The following is an 18,129-nucleotide window of genomic DNA, read 5'->3' on the forward strand; positions in this document are numbered from 1 at the left end:
GCGTCAAATACTTTAGCAGTCAGTACCCAGCTTGATGCTGAGAAAGCATTTCACAGAGCCCAGCTGCCTTCTCCCTTTTCTTTATTATATAAAAGTTAGCTTTGCTGACAACATTATTGGCTGAATCAAGGTGTAGTACATCAGTGATAGCTTTGAATCCTCTACTTTCTCTACCCATTGAAGCTCTGGGATAAGATCTCCCACTTTCTTGTGTACTTAGTACTTTTATAAGTAAGGACGGTCATATTTGCCAGAAATTTTCTTAGTATTAAGCAGTTGTGATTAAAGTATTTGGAGTAAAACCTCATGTCCACATGGAAAGGCATCTTTCATCTTTCTTAAAGTTAACTGTGCCTCCTTCACACTATTAGGTTTCCCAATTTTTCCAAAATGGGGTGAAAAAGGGGGAAATCGGGTTTATTGATGGAGGGGGGAGAGGGGCAGGCAAGGGCTGGGGCTGCCCGGCCCCGGGACCGCGGCGCATTTGGCCGGTGTGGTACAGAGAAGCCGGCTTGTTTACCTGCCCGTCCCGGGGGGGCCGGTGCCCCCCAAAGTGCCTTGGGGGGGTGGGGTGATCCTGCCATTACTACAGGCAGCTGAAAATAATAATGAGGTTGCGTATCAACATTTCTTTTTTTAAAATATGTGCTTCAAGAAACTACCTGTGCCTAAAAAAGTTAATAGAAAACCATTTAACTGAACTTCATTACATTAGGTACTTTGAACATCATGCAACATGCTGCCCAAATTCTTGATAAATGATCTTAATTGCCTATCTTTCTCATTGACTCAGTTGAAATCATAAAAGTGAATACAGCCATTAGACACATGTGTATCTTTAATGTGCTTTGACTCAGATTGCCTCCTGAAGCGTTTGCCTCCATCTGTAAAGTTTTTTTAGGCATTGTTTGATTCATAGAAAACCCAGAAAATCATTATAAGTTTTGAAGTAGACTTGAGACAGGGGCCTTTTTGATTTATTTCATTATTATTTTGGCATTTCAGACCTGAGCTGTAGCCTGCTTGATCCCTCTAACCCAACATAAATATCACGCTGACTCAGCATTGAGAAAGATTCAGCCTCTCATTTTTTAAAACTACTTTCATCTCTTCTTTTTTGGTTAAAGGCTCCCCATGCTGGTATAAAGTAAGCCTTTAATTAATACCACATGGAGTGTTTTTTCCCCCAGTAACTGCTCAGTGAAGTCTGTCCTTGTATGATTTTCTGTTTTAACTCAACTATGGGGGAAGCTTTCAATGTAAAATTAACTGGAATCTCATGTATAATTGACTTTGGCAGGAAAAAAGAGATATGTAAAGGTAAGCTGCAAGATCTTCTGGTTGCTAATTACTAGTCCTTTTTAAGTATACCAGTTCAGAAATCCTTACACTAAATTTAGCTTGTAACTAAGAAAATAAATTTCCATCTCCACATGGTCTTCCTTAACATGGTTTCTTTTTTTATGCTGTGGCAAGGTGGATTGATATATGGAATTCTTTAAGTAGTTAACTCTTAACATTTAGAGATCAGACATAAATGAATATCAACATTTAGATGAAACATTTATTCAAGAGATTAAGTACAGGTTTGGAGAATGTCAGTGTCTCTTATTTCTTCGTGTCATTATCTGTTCATCCTGAGAGAGCAGTTAGAATGACATTATGATGAGAGCTTTTGGGTCATGTGAGTTCAAATCTCCAGAGTTCAGGGTTTAGATGAAGCTTTGGTTTCAGCAAGAAACTTCAGTCAACTGGCTGAATTTTACATAATTTTGAATTAGTAACTACTTTGTCTTCAGTAAAAATGAGAAAGAAACTTTATGGCAACTTTTGCCTCAAGACAAGGACTCACTGCAGGGCAGCCCTACTGAAGCAAGAATACTCACTTCATCAGGAAGTATAGTTGATACGGAAAGTTCAGTGGCAAAGCTGTAGCTGTATATTTGAGGGCATCCTTACTGAAAGACTCTGCTTCTCAAATTTGCAGCTGTCCTGGATGTGCTGCAACTGTTTATTTTAAAATTGTGGTGGTGTTCTGTTACTTGGAGCACAAGCTGATAAGTAATTTTTGGTGTGCTTGAAAAACATCTTTGGTTCCTTCAGGACTTAGCTCACTGAATCGCATCATTTTCAGGTTGAAACAGAGTCTAGGCTTACAAAATCCATCCAGTGAATGTTAGAGCACCCAAAAAGTATTCTCTGGCAGTTGTTGCTAGAAGTTGACTCACTATATCAACCACATCTCAAAGCCACGTTTCATTTAAATATTATGTACTGTTTCTTGAATTGAGGTGAGTATTACCCCTGTGCAGTTTGAGTTAGAGGGTAAACTTCATACTTTATTGCCTAATGTTTTAAAATGCTCTGGAGACAAATGCATGAGGAGACAGTGGATCTGTGTTCATCCGTTTGCTTAATGACTATTTCTGTGAAGGCAATTTCATACAAGGCGACAGAAAATGATCTTGGAGAGTGAAACTGACCTTTTTTTTGAAGTGCCTGTGGTCAGTATGTGTCGTTTCCTTCTCTAACGCTCCCTTTTTCGTACTGCATCCTCCCATTCTGTAGGCCTACGCTTGGCATAATGGATCTGGTGTACAACCAAATCAAAGCTATACCTGAAAAACAGAGTGGCGAGAGGAAACAGCAGTTGAAGTAGCTGGTGAAATTGCTTAAAAACTCCAAATCAGCTACCCATCTGCTTGGCAACTTAAGCAGGTGGTCATGAATATCTGGCTTGGCACTTCATTGAAAAGAAAATACATATCCAGTTTTCTTTCCTGATACACAAAGCTACTGGGCTTCCTTAACTACGAAATCCTAGAACATCTACATTGCTTTATAACAAGAAAAATTGTGAGTCAGTGTGAAAATTTCTGAAGCACAGGGACAGAAATTTTGCAAGAACTTTGAAAATGTAGAAAAGAGGGTTATGAAGGTAGACACAGAACCATGATATATTCACAGCTGGTAAATGTAGAATGTGTTGCAGGCCTTCTTTAATAAACTGGGCACATAACTGAAGCACACATGCAGAGATATAAATTAAAAAAAAAGCAATCTGTAAGCTTCTCAAAATACATTTTTTATTTAAAAAAATGCTGTTGGGAAGAGAGAAACAGAAAGAAATGCTGCTTTCATCTGCAAGTACTCAGGAGACTTCCTGTGCTGTGACAACTTATGATTTATAAGCATGTAGACAGAAAGAACTTGCTTTTGGCCTCCAGTGGATCTTTTCTGGCCTTAAGGTATTTTATTGAACCTTAGGTTTCCTCGTAGATGATATTCCTCTGTAGTTTGTTAAGCTTCACCCTGAAATATATTGTATATTAGAACTGAACTGCTGGTAGTGTATATGCTAGTGTTCTCTGATTGCTTTCAAAATTTGCCCCTATTTCTTTTTCCCTAGGGTGCACTTCCCCTACAAACCCAAGTATTGTGTCTTGTGAATGCTTGTTTTGTCAGGCGTGAGAGATCACTTATCTCCTTTGTATTCCTGATGGCTAGTAAAGCTCTGTATTTCAGAGAAGATATTTCCAGCAAAATTGTCAGGAAAATAATTTGCAGATTTGCACACCAATATTAAGCTTTATTCATGTGGATTTGTCAGTCCATAAACTGTTTGAATGGCTGTCTCAGAACAGAGGCGATGCCTTTAATATTGAGGCCTTTGATCTCTTCTGCGTGCTAATTATCAGTTTTGGCTTTCATTGTGCTATTCCTTTTGTTCCACTGTTGGATGTTTTCCAGTTTTTTCATTTTAATTCTTTTCCCTGGTATTTCATACTAATTTTTAGAGATCATTTTTATGTCACTAACTTTAAGTATTACATTATTGTTATGCTACCTTGTACTCTTACATTATGCCTCAAAATGATATTGTGAAATCACCAGCAGCACCCCCTTCCCATTACATCACTGTTATCCTGTTTTGCACAATAAATTTTTAATGGCTCTTGAAGGTACAGTCTTTTCTGTCAAAAAAAAGTTATTTCACAATTGCTTTCTTTCCATTTAGATGTAGACTAGTTGAATGGTGGGCATCCGGTCGGAGATTAATACACAAAGACTGACCACTACCTTTCCATAAGCCTTCCTCCCTAGAACAAGGTGAAAATAACCCAGAACCAGAAAGCTTTCTCGTGGTTAGCCAGTTTCTTACTCCTCATTCTTTTTGCTATGGAACAATTTACACTACAGATCCACATTAAAAAATCTCCAGATTATTTCCATAATGTGGAAAAATTGCTATAGGTGGAAAGTTTCTGACCCTGTTACCTGTAGCATTTGTGCTGCTTTTACCCAAAGCAGTGAAATGTGATTTTTCACAATAATTAAATGTTGGCTAAGGATGGGGGAGCCCAGAGAAGGGATAAGTCTGTCAGGACAACCTTGTAGCAAACAGAGAAGGTCTTACTGGTGAGGATTAAAAGAAGTCATTCCTATGAAGAGACAAATATTTGAATCTAGTGACCAGAGATGTTTGGGAAATAATATGAATATGTCAATCTTTGAAAAGCATGTTTGTCTGATAACAACACTTCAGTCCCTGCACCTGGAAGCATTCTCAAGAGCAAGAGGGAAAGCAACCAGAAATAATTGGCATGTCTTTTCTTCTCAACGCAGGTCTGGTCTCCCAGACTTTGACTATCCAAGGACTATTCAAGGAAGGCTCTGAGGAGAGGAGATAATGAGACGGGGCTCCAAGTGGGCAGTAAGAAAGATAAGGAGCAGAGGGGCTTCCTGCTTGCCTTTAAAGAAAGGCACAAATTTGAGTGGAAGCACCTCTGTCCTTCCTTCAGACTAGGCTTCTGCTGCTGTCATACCAACTCCTCCTCAGAGCCCTGGCCCTATGTTAGCACTGCACAGCACTGCACTTACATGCAGCTACCGACGCTTTCCAAGCAAAGCCTCAAGACTCACCTGAAGCCCTCTTTTCCTTACAGGCATATCACAGCCTTTGGCTTTTCTCTTGCAGTTGAACTCCCTCGGAGGAGGGTCATCTTGAACAACATTTTGTCATTGTTTCATGTCTAGCTGCAAACCTGTCACCTACCATGTTGACAGCTTGCTGGCCTCATTACACGCATTCCAAGATTGATTTTCTTCACAATTTCTGTGCTAGGTGTTTCTTTAGTCCTGTAGGTATCATGTTAAAACAGATCAATTCCACCGTGCTGTGTAGGGTAAAATAACCAAGAAATAGAAAGCCCCTCTTCCATCAATATAAGCGGTTTGGTCACACGTGTTGGCCTTTAATGTGCTGATAGGACTTTAATAGCTGAGGTGGTGCTTCTTCAACATATTTAGGGCAGTTTTAGTTTCTTTCTGTGTTTCTGTTTCCTGTGGCTTCTTCAAGCTGCAGGCCCCCTATCAACCAGCAAACTTCTCTCTCTCTCTGTCTCCCTGGAGTTATATTTGTTATATGTATATATTTCCATATATATATATGGGGTCTCCTTTTGAAATCTGCTCTGAGAGGCTTCGTACTAAAGGGAAAAGGGGGAATGTTTTGGAAATCCTTTTAGTTCAATGCATTTAGCTTTATAGGTCAAAAGCCTTCTTAACTCTCACTGAAATGCGGGTTTACATGTTTGGAGGCGTACTAACTATTCCACTTGTAATCCCAGTGTGACAGTCTGCCATAAATTTCAAGGAAGACTTCAGCTATGGTAACTTGAATGAGTGGGCTTGAATCTAAAATGCTCCTTTTCAGCCCTTCAGGAGATAACCAAAGAAACAAACAGAAACCCAAAATGTAGCCTGTCCTTTTAATATCTTCTGTTTTCCTCTTCTTATAGCTTCACTTTATGTTTCCTAAGTGCTGATTTTCTTGATTCCAGGTTCTGTATTTAATTGTGATTAACAAGGGTCCTTTTAACGAGTTAATTCCAAACAGTAACAGTCCACTCCCACAACTGTTTGTGAGTTGCGATATCCAAACTTGAACTTGGAGACATGTCCATACCCCTGTGTGTTCATACCTGCATGTATTACGTAGCAGACATCTGATGAAGTGGGAATAGAGAATGTGAGTGAGGTGTAGCCAAAGCATCCACAAACCTTTACACCTCAGCAGTGTTCCCCTGAATAGCACCATCACAATAATTGTTTCCCTGCGGCTTTTTTTTTTTTTCCCCCCTAAAGAAAGGGCAGTTACTAACTGCGTATGCCTGAGAAAATTTGGAAATGAACAATAATACGAACGAGACATTACTTTTCCCGTCACAAACCTTACCTCACGCAGCCAGCTGAGAACACTAAGAGTGTGTTGGGTAATTGGCTTTCCTGCATCCTGTGTTTTTAATTGCCTGAATATACAATCAGCTCGAGGTACATTTCTTGTGCTCTAATGAATTTTAACATAAAGGTTTATTTCCAGATGGATCAGCACTGGAAGAGCTTTTCGACTGTCTTATACATATAATTTAAGTTAACACATTGATATCAAAACCTTGCCACCCAAGAAATTAAACATAGAATTTATTATGTAATTGTGTGGTTATTTTATCTGTGGATATCAAGGTGGCATTTGAAAAAATTTCCCTAGAGTTTCTTTAGATTACGTCACTAGGTTGCCATTAATTCAGGAATTGTTGTAATTTAGATAAAGTTTAAGAGATGTCATTTCAGGGTGAAAAAAGCTTCTTTAAACCTTCCATAATTTTTAATTCTCTGTTTGCATTTATTTGTGACTGGAAAAAACAAGTAAATGAAGCTCTTCCTTCCCGATGCAGTCTTTTGGATTAGAGACATCCATATGAATGCAATATGAGGAGTTTTTAAGGCATGTCATTTCTCAGCTGGAAAAGTCCCACCTAGTTGCACTGTAAAAGTGAGCGCAGCACAGTTCATAGAGCATACATGAACATTTAATTAATATTTCTGCCAGAGTAAATACGCAGCAGTTTTGACATGCCTCTGCAATCCATATTTATAGAAGGTATAGAAACAAATCAGTATGTTGGATGTTATTTGGGTTTGCACCCGCCTCTGATGTAGCTCTGACTTTGACTATGTCATTTAACTTCTACAAGCAGCTATTGTCCCACTTGTAAAAAGAAACAGTAATGGTTTTCTTCAGATGGAAGTTACAAAGTTTGCAGAGCATGCAAGCGCTTGAGGAGAAAGGATTTCTTTACCAGAATTATGAACGCCAATGCAGGCACCTGCTGTGACACTGCTGTGGGCTCTGTTCATTGCCCTGTCCCACGTCAACCTGCTGTATGAACTTGGCACTAACAGCCAAGTGACTTAAACTTCACTAAATAAAGCAGTAATAATTCTGTTTACCCATCCCTGTCAAAACTTTTCGTACCTGCGTATGCAATGAGCTTGACGACTTGTAGCATCCATATATTTTTTTGATTGAAGAGTACGCCATTTCGCCTCTCTTCCCACCCCTCATTACTGTGAATGAATAGTCGTAATCAGATTTGTGGTCTTCACCTACAGATGCCTTTTGATTCATTTAATAGTCTTTCATTTATTTTCAGTCAAGTTTCATTGCAGCAAAACATCTCAAGTCAGAGTCTATTCCATATACCTGTTCCAGACTGTAGGAGGCCATGGTGGCTCACATTCAAACCAGAAGGTCGGATTATAGAACTGTCATATTAGCCAGCTGCCCCTGATAACTGTGCATCATTTCTGTACTGTTGTAAATGTGTATTTGTCTGTGATACTACTGCATATGCTGTATTTCAGGAAAAGCAGAGATTTCTGACAGATGTCCTACATGAAGTGATGTTGCTGGATGGTTTGGCCAGTTCACATCCAGTATCCCAGAAGGTGCAGCAAGCCACAGACATTGACAGGGTGTTTGACTGGATTGCCTATAAAAAGGTGAGACTAATTAAACTTTCTATCTCTCTATATAGATATGTCAGTAGCTATTAGAAGATCATGTTCCATGTGTAAAACAAATGCCATTGTAAAAATATGTACGCTACAGCGGCTACTAGCTGGGAAACTTTAATTTGTGTGGAATATATTTGGAATATACTACAGTGATTTTAGCCAATTACATTCAACACATCCAGTGTTATTAAATGTTATATCTTGGGAGGCTGTCACAATTCAGCAAGAAGATTTGAGGGGGTTTATTACTATTTATTTTGTGGCAATGTCTGAATTGTTTTAGATGCTTTAAAAAGCAGAAGGATGTATAGTCTTTGTCCTATTGAAACTCTCTAGAAAATTTGTCAGGTGCTAAATTTAAATGTAAAGTTTTTTCTGTTTTTTCTATGCATGAGAATTTTTCTGTCAGCTACTGAAAACTCCAAAGTCATTGCTGAACAGTGAGAGTGGAGGATCTGCCTTCTGAGGTGGTGAAGGAATATGTATTAAATTCAGGCAATTTAAAATAGTATTTCAATGTATAGAAAGCCTTTTGGCCAGCTTTGGGACTGAACAGCTTCTGTGCAGGAGTGATAGGGCTGCTCACTTCCACCTTCTCCATCATATGACTGGGCTTGCTGTTAGCATATGGCCCAAAACCCAGTGGTTTCCATCATACCACGAGTATTCTCTGCTGCGTGGTATGATATGTAATACTGTGCCTTAACATCATGACCAAACGTGCTTGTTGTGTGATGCAGAGGTTGCTGCCGGCAGGCTTCCGCCAGGAAGGCTGTATTGGAGCTTACTGCTGATGATTCAGTTGCAAGAGCCTTTTGACCATCGCCTTTGCATTTGATAATCTTTTCTTCTGCATCGTTAGCTGCCTAACATCAAACTGTAACAAGACAGCAGCAGCATAACACCGACTTGCCTACTGAGCCTCCAGTTTATCCAGTGCTCATACTGGGCTAAAAAAGAGGTGCAACTTCTCTTATAGTCATCAGTTATTCCTAGACAGCAATAACTCCAACTTGATCCTCTTCCATGAAAGGATCTTATGCCATTAAAGAGGGGCAGTTGAGAGTGTGTATGTTTATGTCTATCGAACAGGTATAGGATGTAATATGCAAACACAAAATACTAGGGAAATATTTTAAAATGCTGGAGTTGCTCAAGAGCCTGAGTAACATTTTCAAAAATCCCTTAGCTGGCTTTGAAAACATTACTCTTGGTCAATTAAGCTATAATAGCCAGCAGCTCTTAGCATGCTGAAGTATTCTCATTGTTTAAATGTTTCAATCATATGTTTGCTGGTGATAGCTGAACCTCAGTAAGTTCAGAGGCTTATCTCACATCAGTATCTTAATACTTCAAGCTAATTATTTTTTCTAATTAATATGATAATAGTAATATCACACAGTAAACTGTAATACTTGACACTTATCTTCTCATCTTACAAACACTTTGCAAACATTAAGTAATTTTCATATACACTGAAATGACAAATAGGACGGTAGGACACATCTGTATACTGTTAGCTATTTTATGCAGGCTGATAGGATCACTCTGTTTTCTGTGCAGATCAGAGTACAACCTCTATCTTGTATCTGTCCATTTAAAGGTTCCTTTTTCAGTGTAACTTTGGCCATGCCCAGTGCATAAGGCAGCGTCTCCACTCAGCCTCTCTGACGGCCAACTCTCCCGAACCGTAGGTGGTACTGAATGTGTTCATAGCAGGGCCTGACCCTATAAATTCTGTATCCAGTTACCAGATCATAGAATCGTTTAGGTTGGAAAAGACCTTTAAGATCATCAAGTCCAACCGTTAACCTAACCCTGCCATCCCACCACTAAACCATGTCCCTAAGCACCTCGTCTGCCCGTCTTTTAAATCCCTCCAGGGATGGGGACTTGACCACTTCCCTAGGCAGCCCCTTCCAATGCTTGACAACCCTTTCATTGAAAAAATTTTTCCTAATGCCCACCCTAAACCTGCCCTGGCACAACTTGAGGCCATTTCCTCTCATCCTATCGCCCCCACCTGGCTACAGCCTCCTGTCAGGCAGTTGTAGAGGGCGATAAGGTCTCCCCTCAGCCTCCTCTTCTCCAGGCTAAACAACCCCAGTTGCCTCAGCTGCTCCTTGTAAGACTTGTGCTCCAGACCCCTCACCAGCTTTGTTGCTCTCCTTTGGACATGTTCCAGCAACACAGCGTCTTTCCTGTAGCGAGGGGCCCAAAACTGAACACAGATCTGTCAAACCACCTTGAGGAATGGCAATGGAAGAATTTACTTACGCACCTTCCTAGGCGAGGAGATTAAAAGACCCACTCTTTCACCCATGAAATCTTTGTTTTCCTGTCTGATAATTTGTCTGTTTACTATTCCCTGTAACCATTCATCCATTTGTTTTAGACACAAACAATATCTAGTAGGAAGAAACTTTCCCAGCTGACTTCCTAGCTGCTCTTTTCACTTTTTCTGCATCTTCCTCCAAACACCTGACACTGTTTCCTTCTGAGGATAAATTAGAGCAAATTTAACATGTTGTAGGTCTTACATTGTTTCATTCCTATGCAACCTCATATGCATGCATGCATAGCTTGCACTTAAAATCAGCTAGGGAAACAAGCATGAGCTTATTAGGTAGCTAGAACATTTGCTTATCCTTCTAGCTCTCTAGTGTCTGCCAGGATAAATACTGTGATGAATGCTATGTCAATAAAATCCAAACTGTAAGATTATACTGAAGGCTTTTAACTGCTCAGGCATGTGCTCAGATATTTTCAGGTGCCTCAAAGCCTTCCTTACACGATGAGCCCTGCTGGTGGGATGTTGTTGCTCATGTTTCTCGGATGGCTTTTTGGTTGTTCGCTGACTTATTTTTTAAATTGCTGTCAAGTATTAAGTTCTTGGAATTTTATTCTGTTGACTCTAGTAAACTTTGGATCAGGAACATCAGTGAGGACTTTTCTACTGTCTTAAATAAAATGTTCCTTTTTAAACAGTTCAGCAGATCTGGTTTTTTTTTTACTCTCTTTTAATTTTTTTTTAAATGTCCACCTTGTGCTTGCTGGGACCTTGGATTGTCCATGTGATCTCTTTTCTCTCTTTGTGATTTTCTGCACAATATTGAAATGATGAAACTCTCTCCCATCTAATTTTTGTTCAGTGAAATGACAGTCATAGAATGCCATTGACATTTGATTGTCTTTACTGTCATCGATATAGCATAAATCAATTAGACACCATTAAAGTGCCCATCTCTGCCAGACACTCAGCTGTCATTTTAAAGATATACCTCTTTCTATATGCTTCAGAGATGACCATTGAAACTGTGCTTTTCAAATGCCTTGGAGCTGAATATATTTTTCAATTCCACTTTCTTGTCCTTGTACATGTTAAGAAATCTCATGACATAAACCCCTGAAGAATAGTATTCAGGTAGTCCCACAAACAGAGAGGAACAGGCACTGCAGCCCTGCAGCACAAAATGTTTTTCCACTTAAGCTGTTGAGGGTAATGTTTGCTTCTTTCAAAAGCATCATACTAGTCATTCTTCAGATAGGAGCGTGTCATCCTCCAGTAGGGCCACAGATATGTAGAGAAAAATGAGAAGTCGTGATAGTTCATTAATAAACAGTACTGGTAGATGATTCAAGGCTCTCAAGTTACATCAAAGAGTGGATATGTCTTCCTCGTGCAGCTGGAAGTGAGATAGTGTCCTCCCACGATGACGGGAAAAGTGGTTATATCCCAAGTGCGGTAGGAAATATAGCCTGTTGAACACAAGAGTGGATCTGAGAATTGTTAAATCAAAGCAAAAAGCGTGACAGCCTTTCCACACCCGAAAAAAGAATCATAGCCCTGGAGAGCTGCATCAACAGAGGAGGAGAGAGTGCAGCAAGAATAACATGAGGAGCAACAATCAGAAAGGAACGACCGGCTGTAATAAAATGGAGAAACAAGCCAGCTGCATCTCAAAGGGAGCAGCCAGACCCAGAACAGCATGAGGGAGCGAGATCCCAGACTGAACTAAAGGAGTCATAGCCCTAGGTGAGCAGTCACAGCGAGATAAGAGAAGGGATGAAACGGCACCAAGGACGCTGTAGAGAGCCAGATAATATCTGAAGTCGTTTCCATCAGCCTGCTGCATGCTTTGAAGTGTACTGGTTGAAGATGCTGGCAGCAATCAGAGCAGGCAAGACCAGTATGGTGGAGTATAACTATAAACGTACCCCCAGTAGAGTATGTCTTGGCAAGTGAATTGGCAATTGAAAAACAATAACCAAAACAATGAAGAGGATGACTGGAATAGGGAAGAATATTCCTTTTTTTTTTTTTTTTTTTTCCTTCCCTGTAAGCAAAATTAACCTCAGCACTGAGATCAGTTACTGGCCCTGGCATTGTAGTGCAAACAATTCCTTACTTCATAAACCTTTGTATGTATAATTTCCATTTCCTTCGTAACTCTGCGCCACTTCTTTAAAAATGCTTTTTCCTGCTCTCTGTGTCTGAGTGATGGAAAGTATTTCTAATAGTAATAAAGGGGAACCATGCTCCCTGCCTCCCCTCAAAGGCCATGTTCTGCGTTAGGAAATGTGTTCAACTAAAAATTTGCACAAAGAAAAATGCTCAGCTTCCCTGTATGTTGCAATAACAGCTCTGGCAAAAGATAATTTAAGAAACTGAAACCAGTGGCTTGCTCACCCTTTTGAGTGCAATTCTCTTTGAAATTTACAGCGTAACATCTTCTGCAAGAATGTGACAGAACGGGAGGGCTAACTGCAGTCGCTGGAAAGGCTCTCTAAAAACTGTGCTTTTTACTTCTGCTCCTCAGGCACTGGGAAGGATATTGGCACTGTAATAACAAAATAAAACAACAACAACAAAAAAATCCCCCAAACATCTATTCTGCCCTGTAAAATCAGCTTTAGTATCAGAGTGAAACCCACTCAATTAATGAGTGAAATGAAATGGTGCCAGTGTGCATCTATGAGATGACCACAGAAAAGTGAGAGCAGCTCATGAACAGTGAAAGGATTACTAGAGAAATACTTAAAAATAGTAAAATATAGTAAAACAGGTTTTATTTTTAAATACTCACATAACTAAATCAGTAAGGTAAGATGACATCCAGCTAGTTAAAAGTCTTACAGTACAGTCCAGGTGGTTTTGCAACCCATTCCCTTACCGCAGTGTAAAGAGAGAGCTTTTTGTTCTGCCTGATGAATTTAGCCGTGATGTCGTCCGTGAATGCCATTAAGTCCTGGGTGCGCCTCTCCGTGATGCTGGTTTCTGTTCCATGGCTCGCGAGTGCAAGAGGTCAGTGCCCAGATTACAGGAGGTGCTTTCAGGAGCCATTTGTTTGTAATGCATCATAACAGAAGAAGTATCTTGTAATGAAAACAATTTCTTTCTGTTTAGGTAAAAAGGTTGTAGGTTGTTACTGCTTCCAGTACGAAATCCACTGAATCTCAGCATTGGTGAAACCTTTAGGATCAAGTTGAGGGCCGTCCCAAGAGTGCCTGACTTCAAGTATGCAGGCTGTCCCACTCCAGCCAGTGGGTGCTAGTGTGTAAAACTAGGCAGGTGCCTCAAGATACTTAAAATACCTGTCTTAAATAGGGCATTTGAGCACCTTCCTGACTCAAAACAAACTGTCATTAACCTTTTACTCCATTTAGTGTATACTAAGACAGTATTTTCTGTAGAAGAAACATAGAAACCACTGTGTGGTATATAAACAGCTGCAGACCTACAGTGCTTCAGGAGCGTTACTTTCCCCACGCTGGGGAGAACTGTATATGTGTTTGATTGGAAATAATAAAAATGGAGTACAAATGTTAATAAAAGCATTTTATTTTAAAGAATTGCTCATTAGACTAGATTGCTCAGTCAAGGTAGAGCAATCAGGGAGACACAACCTGTTGTGCAGAAGACCTTCTTCACTTTGAGGGTGACAGAGCACTGGAACAGGCTGCCCAGGGGGGCTGTGGAGTCTTCTTCTCTGGAGATATTCAAAGCCCGCCTGGACGATGTCCTGTGCAACCTGCTCTAGGTGAACCTGCTTTAGCAGGGGGGTTGGACTAGATGATCTCCCGAGGTCCCCTCCAACCCTTGCCATTCTGTGATTCTGTGAAGACTGTCGTCTGCCTGTTCCCCGTCAAAGGGCAGCAGCAAACAGCAGCTCCCAAGGGCTGGAGGAGGTGATCAAAGCAGAAATGGCAACAGTGGCTCATGACATTGTGCCCTGCCATAATTTTTCATGCTTCTTTCCCTGTCAGGGAGTAGAAGGAACAGAACAGTGCATTTGTGTCTCACATGTTTCCGTGGCTTAAAATGAAGCGTTGATAAAGGCGGGTGTACATGGAGGTACCAGCCTACGCACCAGCATTCCTGAAATGCACTGGGCTTTTTTGCTTCTCTGGCTCTACTTTGTAACGGTCGTGTTCAGCAACAGGCAAAGCAGAAAGTGCCTTTGTAAGCCTTTACAAGTAGTTTCTGGTTTTTTTTCCTGAAGGAGTCCAAAGAACAACCATGCCCAAATAAAGGCAAGGGATGACTTTTGCTGACACACATCCTAGTTCAGATCAATAAAACAAGAGCAACAGTTACAGCTGTTAAAGTAACTTGGAACAAATTGTAGGAATTAGAAATAGAAAATAAACTGGGGGTAATGAAATAGAGTAAAAGGAAAAAAAACTTCACATAAAAATATGATCAATATTTAGATTAAAATATGATCCTGCAGGACCTCTATTCAGGAGGGAACTCTCTGGAACAACCTCCACCACACTGTTTTGTTGCTTTTTAAAGGCATGTTTAAGTACTGCATAATTTCTGAAGCTTAAAAGAGGTATTAAAAGAGAGAAAGTAGTATGTCATGTTTAGTTATAGTTAGTTGCAAATCAGTCTTAAGCAAATGGATTGAGATTCTTAATGTGGTATTGAGTGAACTAAAAAAAAAGGGAATATTAATTTTCATGCTTCGTGGAAACAAACCTGGTCAAACAGACCTGATTACAATCTTAGATGAGATTAAACCTGTGGTTGGTAAAGATAAATTGTGTTGAGGCATAGACTTTTAAAATCTTTGTTTTATTACAGCGTAACACACTAGTTAAAAAACCCAAAAACCAGTGTTATCACATATCACTACAGAACACATTGGCTGGATTAATAGATAGCTATCAGATCCCCAAGGTAGTCGTCAATGGAGAATCATCACAAATTCTGAGCTTTATGTTACTTAATTTGCTTTTGGATTCTCTGTGGAGCTGATTGGTAAAATGGCAATGCATTTCCTCTTTGAAGTGAAGTAACTGTGACCATGTAAACACTTCTGTAAGTATTCCTCATAAAAGGGAAAATCTTCATCCGTTACTTCTAGTGGAAAACATGGATTTGTGGGGCCAGGTTTATTATTACAAGAGATTCTTAATAGAGTGGATTTTAAGATGTACTAGTTTATTTGCTACTTACTTCTGATGATGGCCCATCTACATAAGTAATGTCGTTGACCTCTTGTGTTTGTCCATCCTTGAAGGTTTCCTCATACAAGCAGTTAATGAAAAAGTATGACGTGCTTTTGCCCTTGTCAATGGTGTCAGAACATGTAAGAGAGATTTTGGTCATGAGGCTAAATAAAACTCCTGTTGTAAATGGAGTCCCAATAGCATTTTGTCTAGGTGACTGATACGTTTTATTATTCAAGGAAAATGATGTGACAATATCCACCTGAAGAACATGATTAGTTATGGTCATATACCCCTGAATTTTGTTCATTGTGTCATGTTCCTAAAATTTGCAACACAATTTATGTCTAAGACAAACATTTCACCAAAGCTCATCTCACCATCTGACCGTTTTGGTATTACCCAGCCCTAGAACAGCTGTGTTTGTCAGAATAGAAAATGATTATGATTTCCCAGTGAAAAGCTCTCCTTGAATATGATGTTGCTTTTTCAGTGATGTTTTGGCATCAGATAAATGGCCTTACAATCTATAAAAACAACATAAGACGCCTTTATGCATCTTTGATGATTTAGCATGGTACATTACAGGTTTATAGGTATATTTGCTGATTTAAGAAATGTTGGCTCATCCGCACTGTATGTAAAGTTTTAAAAATAGTGTAAGTTTAATGTGTTTATTAAAATATATCCTGGTTTTATTTCTGAGTATCAACAAGACATTAACTTGTGGGTATGCACTGCTTGATGAGTGAATATCAATTGGAAATTCTTTATTACTTTAAAAAGTAAAGAAGATAAATGATTTTTTTTTGTAGTCTGTACTGTTAAAATCAAGTAGGGATAGTTTTTCTGGGCTACTTTTAATAACTGTAGTCCCTTTTTAACAATTTATTACCAAGTGCAGGGAAACCAGTCAGACCCAAATTCAGCCAACTACATAGTTATGTGCTGAATTTTACATGTGTAAGCTATGGAATTTAAGTTAGGTTGCTTATGTGTTTAAGGTACTTCAGTGTGTAACTAAATGATGGCTCAGACTAAGAACTTGGAGATGACACACATTTTTTACCAGCATGCTGCACAGTCTGCATATACCTATCTCCTTCTTTACTTCTTCTTATGGCTTTTACGTGGTTTTCCAAAGGGGAAGCCTCTAGGAATTCATTTGAACATTTTATGTTTCTGCCACAGGGAGGAAATCATAGGCACATGTTTACTCAAAGGCACATGTTTACTCATTTAAACAAATACATTCTGTTATCCTAATCAAATAAGGAAGCATTCACACTCATCAGATTCACATGCATTAAGCTTCATTTTTCTTGTAGTATTTGGAGGTGTCGTTGGAAAATACAGAAAATAGCCAAACTGGTGTTATTACAGTGTTCAGTTTCTGAAAATGAGAGGGATTTAGTGCTGGTGACTCATGATACATTCTAATTAATTCCCTGAAAAGAATTTCTCTGTGAGTACTTCTGCAGCTCCCAGAGATGAGATATTTTGGATAGAGACAGCTGAAGAATTCCAGAGAAGGCTTTGCAATTATTTCTGCTTTTACAGCTTGATAGAGGGACTTTAGCACAGGTCTCTCAGGAGCCTGCTGCAGTATCGTGTTTTAGCTGATGGCATGAACAGGACATCCTTGTTCCACAACTGTCAGGTTAAGGCCACATATCATGAAAGATGGTTCAGATCACAAAGGTAGGAAGGTAAAATACATTTCAGCATGACCTTCTGAGTGGGAGCTGAGGAATGGTTGGACTTCTCCTCTTGGGGAAAAAGGAGCAAGACAAGAGAGTATGGTGAATATGTTTGCTTAAAGAAGCACTGTTTAAATAGAACACCTGGATTTGAAAGTGGTTACCCAGTTGTCGGTTGTTCTTACAGGACAACTAAGGGATGTTCATTGATTTGCTTAAGGTCACAACAGATGCTCAACAAACATTACAGCCAGACTTCTTCCACCTCTTGGTCCTCTTCTTTAACATGCTGAGGGTGACACTTCAGTTGATTCACTGCACTACTACAGTGCACAACACCAAGTTTTTAAATAATTCATTTACACACATGTACACTCTTCTGTATCTGCATTTGAGCAAATTCTGCAGATGTGGCTTAGTCAAAATATATTTTTTGTGTTAAATTTCTCCAGGATTTGACAGATTTAATTTTGTTTTTTAAGTTTATGTAAGAGTTCTTTTTTAAATGTCACATTTTTGCTACACGTTTGATGTACATTGTTCTTTCACTTTAATTCATGCTGTGTTTTTCCCAATAAGCTAAATTTCATGGGGCATCCAGCTGTGGTTGCTTAGTACCAACAAAGAATGATTGTTTTGAAAAACGTGACTTGGATATTACTTGTTGGCTAGTGTTCACATTACAAAAATAATGTGCAAATGTGCATTCTTTGTATGAGTGCTTGATAACATGCTCTTCTAATATTTGAAATGAACTTAGAATCACAGAGTTATCTAACATCTTGAGAAACAGAGAATAATGTATGAATTCAGGAACTTTGAACTGAAATGAAATTATACTCATTTACTTAAGAACCCATTTGATTGTGGATACCCTTAGGCTTCTATTTGACAGAGTACTGTAAAAATATGTTCAACATTTTTAAGAAAAAAAAAACAACTCTTATGCCGCATTTTCAGTTCTAAAAAATCTTTTTTCAGCAAGGCTCATGGAAAAAAAAGATACATTTCAACCATTAGTCAAAACACAGCCCAAATTTGTAAATTTTTGTGTGATCTTAAGTGATTCTCCTTAAGGTGGTTCATGCCTGACTTGAGTGTACGCAGCAGG

General features: G+C 39.3%; 1 protein-coding gene across 1 annotated transcript in view; it reads left to right on the forward strand.

Moving 5' to 3' along the window:
* TRHDE (thyrotropin releasing hormone degrading enzyme) overlaps positions 1-18,129 on the forward strand; it is a 206,475-nt gene that overhangs the window by 92,086 nt on the left and 96,260 nt on the right. Inside the window, exon 6 of the mRNA XM_009646272.2 lies at positions 7,708-7,845. Coding sequence (XP_009644567.2) covers positions 7,708-7,845 — 138 coding nt within the window. The remainder of the gene's footprint in view (positions 1-7,707; positions 7,846-18,129) is intronic.

This window comes from Egretta garzetta, unplaced genomic scaffold, assembly GCF_000687185.1.
Source record: "Egretta garzetta isolate BGI_Z169 unplaced genomic scaffold, ASM68718v1 scaffold68, whole genome shotgun sequence".
Classification (NCBI taxonomy): Eukaryota; Metazoa; Chordata; class Aves; order Pelecaniformes; family Ardeidae; genus Egretta; species Egretta garzetta.